The sequence below is a fragment of the Schistosoma mansoni genome, chromosome 4, assembly GCF_000237925.1.
Source record: "Schistosoma mansoni strain Puerto Rico chromosome 4, complete genome".
Classification (NCBI taxonomy): domain Eukaryota; kingdom Metazoa; phylum Platyhelminthes; class Trematoda; order Strigeidida; family Schistosomatidae; genus Schistosoma; species Schistosoma mansoni.
Genome location: NC_031498.1, coordinates 21,366,171 through 21,380,604, shown reverse-complemented (window position 1 = coordinate 21,380,604; position 14,434 = coordinate 21,366,171). Strand labels below are relative to the sequence as shown.

Genomic DNA, 14,434 nt, shown 5'->3' with positions numbered 1-14,434 from the left:
ATCAATTGATTTCCGCACGGTACTTGGGATGTTAAGTTTCGGCGGAGGCGCTTGGGCCTTTTACTCCTGTTAACGTGAGTCCAACCACCTACAGGATTTTTGGGAACCACTGCCTCATTCAAGTTTACTGAGGGAGTCGATGACAGTCGATGTTAAGATGGTGCTGAGTTTCAGCACGTCATCACTCGTGCTGTTAACAGCACCGTCGATAACCGACCTGTCAATATCCTTTTTCTTGTTTGCCCTATGCGTTCCAGTTTTGTTACCCGTCATGATACTATCGTTTGCCAAATTCTTAGACAACTTATCTCTCATACCTGTTAGTAAAGTAATGATGGTACCCAACATAACTACGGTATCAGTGTTGCAGGTAACACATACCCACCTACGATCAGACTTGCTGAGTCTGCCATAGGCTGCTGCTGTTAGATCTGTACATGCTTCGTGGAACCAACCTTTGCAGTTGTCATATTGCATGCCAGATGTAACAGCGAAACGGCAACCAGGTCTTTTGCATGAATTTTTCATGGCTAGTGATTTAGACTGTCTTAAAAATACAAGCAGTAAATTTAGGACCGTTAAAAAAAACACACAGTAAACAAAAACTGGCAAAAGTGTATAAAAACAGTTAACGATAAACTAAAGCTAGTCTTTACGTGAAAAATATAAAAAAAAACCGATAGTGAGTTGAGGCAAAACCACAGTTAACTATTAAGTTGAGTGAAACACAAAAAAAGAAGTAATCTACCGAACGTATAACTCAGAATAGATTCTTTAGATCGGAAATGGTACTTTTGTTGCGTAAGAACACAGCAAAAGTTTGAGAAATGTAAATCACGTTAGGACTAAACTTCCCGTTCGAAAAGCGCGCTCGAATACCGTACCGAATACGTATCAGATCTACCACTATCCAGCCATGGTAAACCGGAATGAGTCCAATGTTTTTTCACAAAGGGCACATAAATGCTAATGTACTCTAAATAGGAATATTTGGGTCAGCTGAAAGGTCAACAACTGCCATGAAATCGTAAATTAAATAAAAATGAACGCTGCAACAGACTATGTTGATTATGGCTTGCAGGGACAAAAAATATAGGAGATATACCAGTATTACCCCACAAACTTGACTGGTAGGTCGGACAACTCCAGCTGAGTGACAATCCAAAGTTGAGTTTATATCAAGTGCTCGGTGCACGCGCGTTTTTTTATTTTAGTTACAACGTCGCTCATCTGTCACTGAGTTTTGACTTTGGGTCCAATTAATTTAAGTAAGTTCATTTTGCCCGTTTGGTTGGGTCACTTTCGTTCTTTTGTTTTGTTCAGGTTTGCTCTCACCTTTAAACCTGGACTTTTCCCTGGAAATATAGTATATGAACGACCTTTGATAAATTAGTCGTACGATTTAGCCATTGAAAACTTCCGTTATGAAACGATTTATTGTAAAGAAGTGCGATTAGAATTGATAAACAGTTGTGATATGAATGACTTATTTCCATATATTAGTGATTAAGGCTTTTATCACGATATGACATCAGCAATGACGCGATGACGAGCTTCGCGTCGAAATCTGATTGGTTCACTCATATGGTTTTTTCCTCCTGATTCTTACTCACATCTCACGAGTACTAATAAATCGGGTGGGATTTTGTGAACTGGACAACTATTCTGGCGTCAAAGGTTGCGGCTAGGTCTATCACAGTAATTTATAATATTCACCAACCGCATTACTCGTAAGAATAACACACTTCAAATGCATGCAGAATTAGAGGGAGCTATGTGACTCATCTAAGGCTCTCGATGTGATTTTTATAGTTCGCACTAAAGTTTGTTCATTGTACGTCATTTGATCGCTGTCATGGTTTTTTTATGGGTTTTATATGTTTGATGAGTTTGCCCACATTTTCTTTTGTTCTCTGTTCCGCTTTTCGTGGTGAAAGGTGGGACTACCACCGTAAAACTGAACTTCCCTTAGTTCCCTTTAACACAACGTACTTCAATTACAATGTATAATGGGATAGGCTTACCAACTCCTCGAGGCAGTGGGACGAATGGATATGTTCAGAAAAATCTGGCTTTCATTAGTAATTTCAAAGAGCAAAACCCCTACAAAACAGAGGAGGACTTAAAGAGAGCAGATGCTCTGCTGTTTAAGGAACCAAATAAAGAAATACTAGAGCATGAACGGAAACGAAAAATTGAAGTGAAATGTTTTGAAATGGAACAGGAAATGGAGGAACAAGGGTAGGTTTCTTTTGTATTCATTTTCTTTTAGTTACACGCAAAGCGAAATCGAATTTAGGGTCAGTGGATTTCGGAAAAAGTTGCTGGATGAGTTAAAGGCCTCCGAAATAAAAAAAACTCCCAATGTGGAGCCATTCGAAATCTCTCAGTCTGAACACGGCAAATTGCTACCGAAAGGGACCCATGAAAATGCCGCTGTAAATATCCTTAAAAACACAATCTTTAAAGAGGCACTGGGAATCGGGGAACAATTTCAGGATGGAAATTCCGTAGAGTTGGCTGTTCAGCGGAAAAAAGATGACGCAGAAACGAAGCGTCTAGTCGAGGCACAAAAGGAGATGAAGTATGTTTGTGACTTTTTAATGTGAATATCCTGTAATATGCTACACAATACTTTGGTGTTTTAAACTCTGATTTGGATACTAAGTACCTATTTCTGTGGTTTTTCACAACTTTAGCTTCCTTAAATCAATAATCGGAGTTCATATTTAGTATTGGGATCATGGAGTTACTTACTGATTTACGCCTGTTACCCTTCCTGGAGGAACATAGGCCGCATTGTACTTCAGGGTCTCCCCTTATGCATGTTGAGGCCTACTGTTGCTGCGATGATTGTCTTGATCTGCAATTGTTGGTATTCATGGGATAGAAGGTCTAGGTCATCTACGAAGTCCAAATCGCCCATTGCATACAAGCCGTTCATTGTATTCCGTGCTTCCCCTCAGATGTCAAGGTCTTCATAACCCAGTCAACCAACAGAAGAAAGAGCAGGGGAGAGAGTAAGCAGCCTTGTCTGACTCTGGTCATCACTTGGAGTGCATCTGTCAGTTGTCCTCCATACACGACTTTTTAGTGTAGTCCATCGTATGAATTCCTTATGATGTTGACGATTTTATCGGCTACTCACTCCATAGTGTCGAAGAAGGTTCCATAAGGTCCTCACATCCACACTGTCAAACGCCTCATAGTCTAGGAAGTTGATGTATAGTGACGAGTGGCATTCAACCAATTGTTCAACGATGACTCGTAGTGTCGCTCTTTGGTCTGTGCATGACCGATCGTTATGGAATCCAGTCTGTTGATCTTGAAACTGGACAACTACCGAATCTTTCATCCGGTTCATCAACATAGTTGAAAACCTTTGCTGATACCGGAAGTAGTGTGATGTCTCTATAGTTAACACACTTGTTCAGATCTCGTTTCTTTGGCATCTTGATTAAGTGTTCTTTCCAGTCTGTCAGCACTTGTTCTTCCTCCCAAACCTACCTGAACAAAACGTGAAACATGTTTTCAGTTGCTCCTATGTGTGACATGAGTGCTTCAATTGGTATATTGTCAGGTCCTACTGTTTTCCCACTTTTGATTTGTCTGATGACCATGCTGATTTCTTCGATTGTCGATGGAGTGACACCAATAGGAAGGTCTGTGTGTTCTGCTTCTATGTGCGTTAGATTAAATCGAGCTGGCCTATCGAAGAGTTCTTCAAAGTGTTCTACCCATCTGTTCCTCTGTTTTTGAATTTCAGTGATTGTCTTGCCTTGTTTGTCCTTGACCGGTCTCTCTGGTTTACTATATTTCCCTTCCAGTTTGTTTGTTGTGTCATACGGTTGTTTGATATTTCGTTCTGTTGCAGCCTTTTCCACTGTCGTTGTTAGCTGTTGCTCATATTTCTTTTTGTCGACTGTAATGCTCTTCTTCACTTGCTTGGTTTTTTTCTGTGTATTCAGTATTTGCCTCGACTTCCTCTGTTCTTGTTCGACTGTTGTTAATTGGTGTCTTCTTGTTCGTTCTTTCTTGAATCTTGTCCAAGTTTTCGATAGAGATCCATTCCTTATGATGATACTTGTTACGATTCACGACCTCCTGACACGTTGAAGTTAGTACTTCTTTTATTCCTTTCCAATTGTCCTCCATAGTAGTTTCTTCTTTCAGTAGATAATGTAAGGCTTGGAACGTGTTGTTTAGAGATATCTCGAGTTAGTTGAGTTTGTGAGTATGTGGAATGAAGGCTGAACTGAACCTTTGTGATGCTGTTTCCCCAGTTGTCCATTGCTTCTTTAGCTTCAGTTTCATTTTGGCAACCATCAGTTGGTGATGATGTGAAGCTATGTCAGCTCCTCCCTTGATTCTCACGTCTTCTATCGACCTTGCGAATCGATCTGGTTCTGTTTAGTGTGATTCGGTGATGTCCATGTAGCTTTGTGTATGCGTTTGTGGGGGAAAATTGTGCCGCTTATAACGAATTTGTTGAATGCACGTAAATTTGCAAATCTATCACCATTCTCGTTCGTTGCTTCCAGTCAGTCCAAGTAATCTGATGATATCTTCATATCCGGTGTTGTCCATTCCGACTTTGGCGTTTAGGTCTCCTATCGGAATGGTCAGATCTTTTCTGAACACTTTGCTATGGTTGATTGAAACCTTTCGTAGAAGTGATCTTCATCGTCGTCATCTGTCGCTATCATTGATGAGTGCGAAACACTGGATAACATTCATTGTGATCCCCTCCTTTGTTTTCAAGGATGCTTTGATGATTCTGAGTCCATGAGATTGCTATCGTATAAGTGCATTTCTTGCTTTTTTGGACAGCATCAGTGCAAGTCCTTGTATGTGTGAAGCGTTCCGATCTTCGTGACCAGAGTACAACAGCATCTTTCCCGAATCTATCCTTTTCTGTCCAGCTTGAATCCAATGGGTCCCACTTATTCCGAGAATCTCTAAGTTGTATCTCCTCATTTTCGGAGCTGTTTGACCGGTCTTCCCGTTCTCCAACATTGTCTAAACATTCTATGTACCTATATTAATTGTTCTGGTTGTTAGAAGGTGGATCGGCCTCGTGACTTCTGAATAATCTCGGCTTTCATCATGAGGCGTCATAATTATTCTAAATGAAGATCCTAAAATTCTGAGGAGACAGTCTAAGTGGTTTAAATTGTTTGTTCTGGTTAGCATTTTTTGGCAAGGTTGTTTTCTACGAGGTCGGGTTGCTGATCTCACACCTGTTCCTCCTTTACCCGAGCTTGAGGACGGCGATAGCCCTAGAAGACCTATAGATGGAGTAATTCCTATTTAAGAAAATGCACTCATGATTTGTTAAATGGACTACAAACTAAATGTATGGCGTGTTTCAGTCACGGTCTTAGAATTTTTACTAACTCTAAAGCCCATGAGTTTTATTTATTCCTGTAAATAATTAGGGCTGACGAAGATTTCGACAACATGTGTAATACAAATTTAAATCGATCTAGGTTAAGGGACGTTACCTAGCTAGTCAATACCTAAAAGCTATCATGAATTTAGGAAAACCTGAAGAGATCACACATGACAAATATGTAATAGATCTGGAAATGTCTCCAAAAAAACTAAGTAGTTCTGTTTATGATATTTATCGCAGTAGCAACTGTAGTCAATACACTTTCGGATCGCGGTTTTAAACTCCACTCCACATTCTTCTGTTCAGACATTCGGACAGTGATTAGTCCGCATATAACTACACTGTGATTTAAACCAAGTTACATGAACCTGTGTTTTGTAAATGAATTACTTAAAAAGTGTTTATTGGTTTCACAACATAAATCCAGTTTATCAGTTAATGGCTAGCTGGTTACAGAAGAATGACTACTGTAAGGCTGCTGAGTATTCAGTTTGTATGTAGATATCCTAAACAACGAAATGATAACATTGCATACTGGAAGAAAAGCACACGATTCCAAGTGTCTTATACTTCACTAGCAATACGACCATGCAGAATGAGCGACAGAATAACAATAAACTAAAGAAAAGGGAATTTAGAAACTAGCAGCCCGGAAGTCCAAGAAACTAAGTGGATGATGCACTTCCATGGTGGCCAAAATTACGTTTTATCTTTAAAAAAGATGGGGCTTTTCATTTTTCCTGTATTCATTTCTCAACTAGCTTTACATATTGGTAGCTGACTCAACTTAGTAACCTAGTGCCAATTTATGTACTGGCCTTTGATTCACTCTTTTCCTACGAGCAAGTGATGTTATCTGACCGTCCACTACATAGTAGATGGACAAAGATTCAAATACGACTCGGGATTTGAAAGTCACGAGCTTTAACTACCAAACCACAGGTCTAAAATATAGACTATTAATTGCTGTTTTGTGAATACATAGAGGATAGCAAATCTATGAATCTAACAGTGGGATTATAATAATTATAAAGCCTACAGTAATTACTAACTTCTAACCTTACACTGTACATCACCAAGCCTCACCCGCTGCGAGTGTACCACATTGAGGTCATGCCAAGTCATCACGCCTGACAATCTTATCTCTGTGCTAATGAGGTGTGACAACTTGAACCTATGTACATACTTACCAGGTTCTACGTTGCGGTCGACTGACTAACCCACTCATCATATACTTTATTTATTTCATGAATCAAAATAGATCACTACAATGATACTTTATCATTTATGAACATTTATAACATCATAAATAATTAAGTATTCTGGAAATTAAGATATAAATAATTTCAACGTAAATCGTAATCCATTAAGTAAACCACGATGTCGTTTCGCAATGAATAACACCACAGTCCTCATGCTGATTGATTGGAAATAATTGATGCTACTTTGATGGAAACTAGTTATATATTCATAGTGTCTCATCCAAATGGAGTACTAATTCTGAATTTGTCTTAAGCCTCTTAAGTTTCAAGAAGTTGCTCCATTCTTCAATCAAGCTCATTTAGTATGTAAGCTAATGGTAGTACTATAATTTGCAATGCATCATTTGGAGGTAATATGGAGCTTATAGTTCAAACTTAGATAATAGAATGATAATGGGATCTTTCTTGTGGATTGTTTATTGCATATTCAATGTTGATCGATTGATTGTGCTTAGTAACAATATATAACCGACCGATAGCTACCTATCAAATGAAATCTATTGACTTATTAGATTCATCTAAAAACCATGACTAAAGAACATTAAAAGACTAGACAATCAACCATTCTATCACAGTTGTATTCATGTTTTTCCACTCATGACAATAGTTTTTTAACAAAATTAACATACCTAGCAATTTTTTTACGCGAATCTTACTTTCCAGTTATATACTTTAAATCCTGGATATTTCTTATCTCTGATTAACAAATAAGTGAGAATTCCAAGTGAAATTAATGTTCTCTTGTACATCACTTACTCAGTAGTCCCGTTATTAACTTTTAAACCACGATTATGTTCTAGGCTATTTACAAATGTGAAACAGTCATTTCAATATTGGGATTTAAGTTTCGCGCTTCAGTACACGAAGAAACAACCAGACGACAGTTAGTTATACTTACTTGATATCTTATCATTTTGGAATCACATTGAAGTCAGTGTCACTGTAAGTTCAAAGTATGAGATTTCTTCTTAAAACAGTAGCCAGAGAAACATTAACCGAAGTAGTTTATGTTTATACCATCTGGAACCACTTGACTTCCTAAAGTGTTTTACTTTTAATATGGTATATAGTCATGTCTGCTTCATCTTTAATAAAAAAATAATGCGCCCTTTCTTTAAGTGTTTGTTGTTTGAAATGTGGTTACTTGGAATAGAATTAACTGCGTATATCTGAAAAATAAACAAGGAGAGTATGATGATCTCTAGTGTATCATGACTTAATAGAAGCTGTAAGCTACATTTCTTATGCAAGGGATATTGACACTACCGTGAGTCAACACACCATTCGAATCTATGACACTTGTTAAAAGTTAGCTCCCCAAATCAATAAACCATTACTTCGCTGAATCATATTTCGAAACATGTTAACAACAATCAAACTAACAAAAGTTTTAAATAAATAGTTATGTCAAGTAAAAAAAGCTTTTTAACAAGACTAGTGAGTACATCTAATGTATCATTTTAAAAGTTGTATTAATTTCTTGTATAGATAATGGAATTGGTAATTAATTCTTAAGATCATTTTGCATCTTATTAAATATCGAAATACAAGCAATCAGTGCAAGTTATGTTTGATCGAGATTTCAGTCATTTAACATTAGTTGTAGTCGTCTCGATATTTTTTTCTCACTGTGACTAATGTGCCACACTACTAGTGTATTCCTGTCGTTAGGTCCTTTATTCTTTTATTCCTCCAATGATTTTCTAATAAATGATAATTTTGCATAATATTTCAAAATTATTGATTCAAATATGTAAAAGCTATCAGTAATAACTTCTATATAAAACAACCAGCATTTATGTGGATGGTAATGTAACTCAGCGATCATATACATGCTCGTGTGCTCACATTTAACTCATACTTATTTTTGCCTGGATTAGGGATGTTACTCTGTCTTAGACTAATCAGTCAGTCAGCAGATGACGGAAGAAGAGTGTTGATAGTGTAAATAGGAGGGACATTAAGAAATAAGGAAAGAGTTTGATTATAAACAAGATAAATTCAAGGTATGAGGTGGGTTATCACTACTCAGTCGCTCACATCTTGGAAGGATAATTTTTGAGGTGTTTGGAGAGGAAACTTGGTTAGGGGGTAGTGTTGACGACGTGAGAATGTGACCTCCGAGCCAAAGGAGACAACGTTTTGAGGCAGATCGCTCATTACCTTTTGGATGGAAGTTTTCGGTGTTTTAGGGCTATATTTAGTAGATCTTACCATAGATAGAAATCTGTGGGGTAAGGTGGGTTATAACATTCTTAGGTCCGACGTCTTCCAGTCCCTCCCTCAGTTATGAAAAGACAGGATCTTTGGAAGTGTTAGTTGTCCGCGCGAAGCATCTTACTGTCACCATACCTTCAGTACAATTAAGGTTACAACTTTTATCCACTGTCCAATTGAACTGCTTGGTATGGTGGGACATGAAAAACCAAGCATCCCAGCCAACATTCCTCGTTTGAATCATCACAATTGGCAAACCTGACTACCAAGTCACGGTAGTGACTAACATAGTGCCTACATAAAGTGTCTCATCCGTCTTCTCTCCATGACATCTTCCTCATACTAATTATATGATCCAATCATGTTAAAATTACAGCTATTGTATACATAACTATATCGTTAATCATAGTTCAGTTATTGACCGGATTTAAATAAACACTAGGATTGTAGATTTTTATCTCAGATAAGAGATCGTAAGTAAATACTGACTGATTCATAGACACATTCCATTCCATCGTTTCGAGTAAAAGCAGTTCGATAATAACAGTTCATAAACCAATACTTCTGGATCTATAAAAGTACTTTATGATCAGCTAGTTGTTTCTTTTTTAAAATGTGACGTTGGCTATTTAGATACCTATGGTTAAAGGCGAAATCTTTTAAGGATGACTCTACATTCTACAAAACGTTAATATATATATTTTCCATTTCATCCATGTTAGATGTTTAGTATAAGGTGTAGTGTAATCTTCGGTTCAAAATCCACTCTTCATTCGAACGATCACACATATATTTACTACAGGCAACCATTTTTAAACATAATTCTAGTGATTTAACTAGATGTAACATTGACCAATAAGAAACTTGTTATAATTAGTTGCGTTTCAAATTAAAATGAAGTATTAAACCCCATTAATATTTAATGTGTCTGAAGTGTATCCAGTGGCTACTAAAATACTAATTATTGACTTAACTGGTCAGTTTTCTTGTCATCTAATTGGGGCATTGATAATTGCTGAATATTCTCGTGGATAAGTTAGTTTCTTTTACAAATATAATAGCTTTTCGAATCTGACTGGAAGGTCTAAGTTATTGCTTCTATAAAACTACCAGTTTCGTATAGCATTAACAGCTTTTGTTTATGAGATCCAGTTACAATTTCTCTTGCTATTTTAATAATTATTAACAATTATCAGGTTTGTTGCTTAGAGGCTAAAAGAATTAAACTTCAACCAGTAGGTCTCAAGTTCAAACTACGACCTCCTAATTCATTCTGGGCAACCACATTTTTTCAACAATGAATACATAAACTTTTACTTAGTTGATAAATGAGTTTCACAACATTAAGTTACTAGTCATAACTGTTAATTTTGTATAAAACGCTGTTGTTGATAATACTTCATGAAATATTTATCCATATATGTATTTTTAAAATACTTTTTAGAACATTGGATAGTTCTGATGATGATGAAGTCAGTAGTAGTATTAGTAGTCATTCCAAAGATAACAACTTGAAACAACAACATAAGAGGAAGAAAAAGGAGAAAAAGAAAAAGAAATCAGTTAAAAAAAGAAAACATTCACAATCTGGTGATGATGATAACGATGGCGGTAGTAATGGTGTTGGTGAATTTAATTTCACTTCAAGTTCTATGACATATCATCACACAAATGATGAACGAAGTCGTCGTAAACAATATCATGAACAGGAATCACAAGAAGAGCATAAATCAACCAAGCATAGATCGCATTCGAAAAAGCATAAAAATTCTCATTCAAAAGAACGGAAACACCATCATCACCATTGATAATAAACAACTATACGTAATGGATTAAAACTGTTCTGTACATAAGTATATATATAAACACACGTTATCTAAACTATTGCCTAGTTTTTTCTTCGTACACAAGACTTATGTTTTATTGTAATAATGTTACTGTTAATTTATAAAAAGGAGTACAAACTCTCAACATACTCATCATACAGTTGTTTGTCTTTTTTGTTATTTGCTTAAAAACTAAACCTGTCAGCACTTTGTTTTTGAGTTAATGTGTAAAATAATCTGTTAATATGTATGGCTAATCACTTTTTCAGTAAATATGGAAGCATCCTTCACGAAGAAGACTAAGTTTATCGGAACCATGCCCTGGTACGGCCGAGAGTGAAGAGGGCCCGCCCTCTCTCCAAATGCTCTCACACGGCCACGCGTATACAGCCTCTGTCAGGGAAGTCCTACTCACCGCATTCTCGTGGCGGGGGTGTTTACAAGATTGAGAGGACGAAAAGCGGATGTTCGGCTCTTTAATCGGGTTGGTGGAAAACCCTAATTCCAAACGAATGGTGCACATGAGCTCCAGTATCCTGAAGGAACAAATGGTGTATGAACCAATCATTGGTCACTGACTACCATGGGAGTGCATCTCTTAAATTTGCTCAACTGCCTTGTTGGTCAGATCTTTGAGTCGAAGGCTCGCGTTGTGGCCCCCTAAGATAACCACCTGCTTCGGTCTAGGCACCCGGGCAGAATTCCATCCCTCACACAAATCTTATGACATGACGATTACTATACTATCAAACCGAGCTAGCTTCTAGGCTAGCTACCATCCCACCGAAAAGTATAGATGAGCATTGGCTGCAACTCCATGACGCCATGAAAATAGCGAGTAAAGCCGCTTGCGGCTTCGCGAAACGTCCCGCTTCTTCAGATTCCTTACAACTTATCGAGACCCGTCAGTCTACTCCAGGTGACCGTGAGTTTGACCACAAACGATAGCTGTTACGTAAAGAAAGTGGACAAAGCTTGCGTAAGGACAGAGAAGCCTGGTGGTCGGAGCGTGCTAATGAGTTGGGAGCAGTAGTTGTATCTAGTAACTGCAGTAAGCTCTTCCAACTCATCCGAGCCAGTAGTACCAGCAAGTCTGGTGTGAGTGGAACAATCTGTGAGGATGACGGGATAGGTAGAGTTTTTCGAAGGGCAGTTCAAATGGTTTGCCTCTCCGGCAACATCTATCAGACTGTCCTACCCTTCATGGCCTGTGTCGATTGATCCGACAATTAAGGCGGAAGTCCGCAAGGAACTCCAACTCTTGAAACGCTAAAAATCACCGGGCCCAGGTGACTTACCCCCGACTCTTTTTAAAGATGGTGGTGACTTTCTGGCTAAGGAATTGACTGCGTTGTTTACAAAGGTCTGGGAGCTAGAGAGTGTTCCAACATCATGGAATGAGTCGTTAGTTGTCCCCATCTTTAAAAAGGCTTCACGTCGTCTCTGTAACAACTATTGAGGGATAAGTCTACTTCCGATTGCGTCCAAACTATTGGCTTCCGTCGTACTTCGTAGATTATTCAAAACCCGAAAAAGATTGACTCCCGAGGAGCAGGCTGGTTTTTGTCTCGGTCGGGGATGTATTGATCATATATTCACCCTCCGCCAAATGTTAGAACACCGTCATACTTATCACAGGCCAAAAATCGTAGTGTTTTTTGATATCAGAGCCACCCTTGATTCGTTGGACAGGACTGTTCTCTGGTATTGTCTATTGAAGAGGGGTGTGCCTGAGAAGTTTATTAGCATCTTAAAGGCCCTATATACAAACAGCTCAGGCAGAGTGAGGGCATACAACCACCTCTCTCCCATTGTTCCATTCAAGCAGTGGGATTAAACAGGGTTGCCCAATCTCACCAATCCTCTTCAACTTAGCCATCGACGACATTCTGGAAACAGCTCTGATGGATGTAAGTAATGATGGTGTGAATCTGCTGCCTGGAGAATGACTTCTCGACCTTGAGTATGCGGATGATATTGTCTTACTGTGCGATAATGCCCAAGGCATGCAATCCGCACTTAATCAGTTGACAATTAGTGTCCGTAGGTATGGTATGTGCTTTGCACTTTGGAAGTGCTAAGTACTTTGACAAGACTGGTAGGATTCTATTCCTGCACTCACCCTAGGTAGTGAGCAGATAGAAGTAGTCGAGAAGTTCGTGTATCTAGGTAGCTACATAAGTGCTGGTGGTGGCGTGAGTGATGAGATTGATGCACGTATAATGAAAGCCAGGGCGGCTTATGCCAATCTGGGCCATCTTTGGCGCCTTCGTGATGTTAGTCTGGCTGTAAAAGGTCGGATCTACAATGCGTCGGTGAGAGCAGTTTTGCTCTATGCTTGTGAAATCTGGCCTCTCCGAGTCGAGGATGTTAGACGTCTCTCTGTGTTCGATCATCGTTGTTTCCGAAGGATCGCTGACAACCAGTGGCAACACCATACTAGTAATGCAGAGATTCGGCATCATGTGTTCTGGCGCAGAAACTACAATCTAATCGGTGTCACCATCTTGAGACATCGACTTCGGTGGCTTGGATATGTTCTACTAATGTTGTCTGGGAGAATTCCACGTCTTGCGTTATTTGCCGACGCTGGGACTGGTTGGAAAATGTGGAGAGGTGGTCAGTGTATGACATGGTGTCGTGGTATGAAAGGAAGCTGCAAAGTGATGGCTTCTCTCAGTCTTTCCCGACTCCCTGGTTGGGGTCCAAGAGATGTGCAACACAGTGGCTAGAGACGTTGTCAGATATGGCTCAGAATAGAAGCCAGTGGCGATCCTTTTGTAACCTTTTTTTTAATTTTGTTATGAATTATAAAAAATAATAGGACGTATTCTATTGATCTTATGTCCAGCTTTTTATTACATGAATTATTCACCAATCGGAATACGACTTTTCCAATCTAGCACTGTGCTAAAACAATGACGTTCAACTGGTATGAGCAGTCTAGCGTCATTATCGGTCCCTTGTCCGTCTAGCCCTTCCAATTGAGTCCAGAACACCAATTACAGCTTCTGTTAAGCGAATAATTTATTTCAAGTATACTTGGTTTATATACCAGACAGACAGACGGCATCACACCACAAAATAGAAAATAATATTTGTACAAGATCAGGCCAAATGTGGCTGTGAACGTGGGAGACCATAATCAATAAACTGAATATAATTTAGGAACAGTAATTCGTACAATAATAGTCCATAGGTCAAAATGAAGCTTGTAATAAGATGAATGTAGATATACATAATCTAATCGCTCAATAGTTAAACAATAAGAATATACATATAATAATCGTCCATTAATAGGTCCCGGAAGTTATTGTACTTACTTCTTCAATAGGATACAACAACTTTCTTCATAAAGAGTGGTTATAACTTCGTTAACTGAAAGAGATCTTCCGGTTGTACATTTCTGTTTCCCCTGCTATTATTCTTAATTATTACAATAACATACACTAATCTGTGGTTGTTATTGTTCTTTTTTCTTATATGCACCTTACCCTCTTTTTCTTTTCCCATACTCATTGTTTTGTGTGGCGCAGAAATATCTGGTGACCCCTTGTACCAATATTCGCGTTCAAATAAAATGAATAATATATTAGCATAATGCTTTTCAAACAACCTGACCACCTACATACTTGTTAAGAACACTTAGGTATCAAAAATAAATGGTCTAACTTTATACAACTTATATCACTAGAATAAACTGGAATTAATAAATATGGCCTAACCACCGTATC

The 14,434-nt window shown here is 38.3% G+C and overlaps 1 protein-coding gene across 3 annotated transcripts; it reads left to right on the top strand.

Annotated features, from left to right (window-relative positions):
- Window positions 1–1,208: 1,208 nt before the first annotated feature.
- Window positions 1,209–10,852, top strand: Smp_041730.1 (putative pre-mRNA-splicing factor cwc-21; the record flags this gene model as incomplete). Of its 3 annotated transcripts, none has more annotated exons than XM_018797182.1 (4): window positions 1,209–1,268; window positions 1,938–2,241; window positions 2,285–2,584; window positions 10,319–10,852. In XM_018797182.1, the coding sequence occupies 3 exons, from the start codon at window positions 2,003–2,005 to the stop codon at window positions 10,680–10,682; spliced, it is 903 nt and encodes a 300-aa protein (XP_018652250.1). The 3 variants fall into 3 exon arrangements, with proteins under 3 accessions (XP_018652250.1, XP_018652249.1, XP_018652251.1); XM_018797184.1 differs by lacking the exon at window positions 1,209–1,268 and adding an exon at window positions 7,458–7,599 and having other exon boundaries at window positions 2,003–2,241; window positions 2,273–2,584; XM_018797183.1 differs by lacking the exon at window positions 1,209–1,268 and having other exon boundaries at window positions 1,764–2,241; window positions 2,273–2,584; window positions 10,319–10,682.
- Between the last annotated feature and the right edge of the window lie 3,582 nt (window positions 10,853–14,434).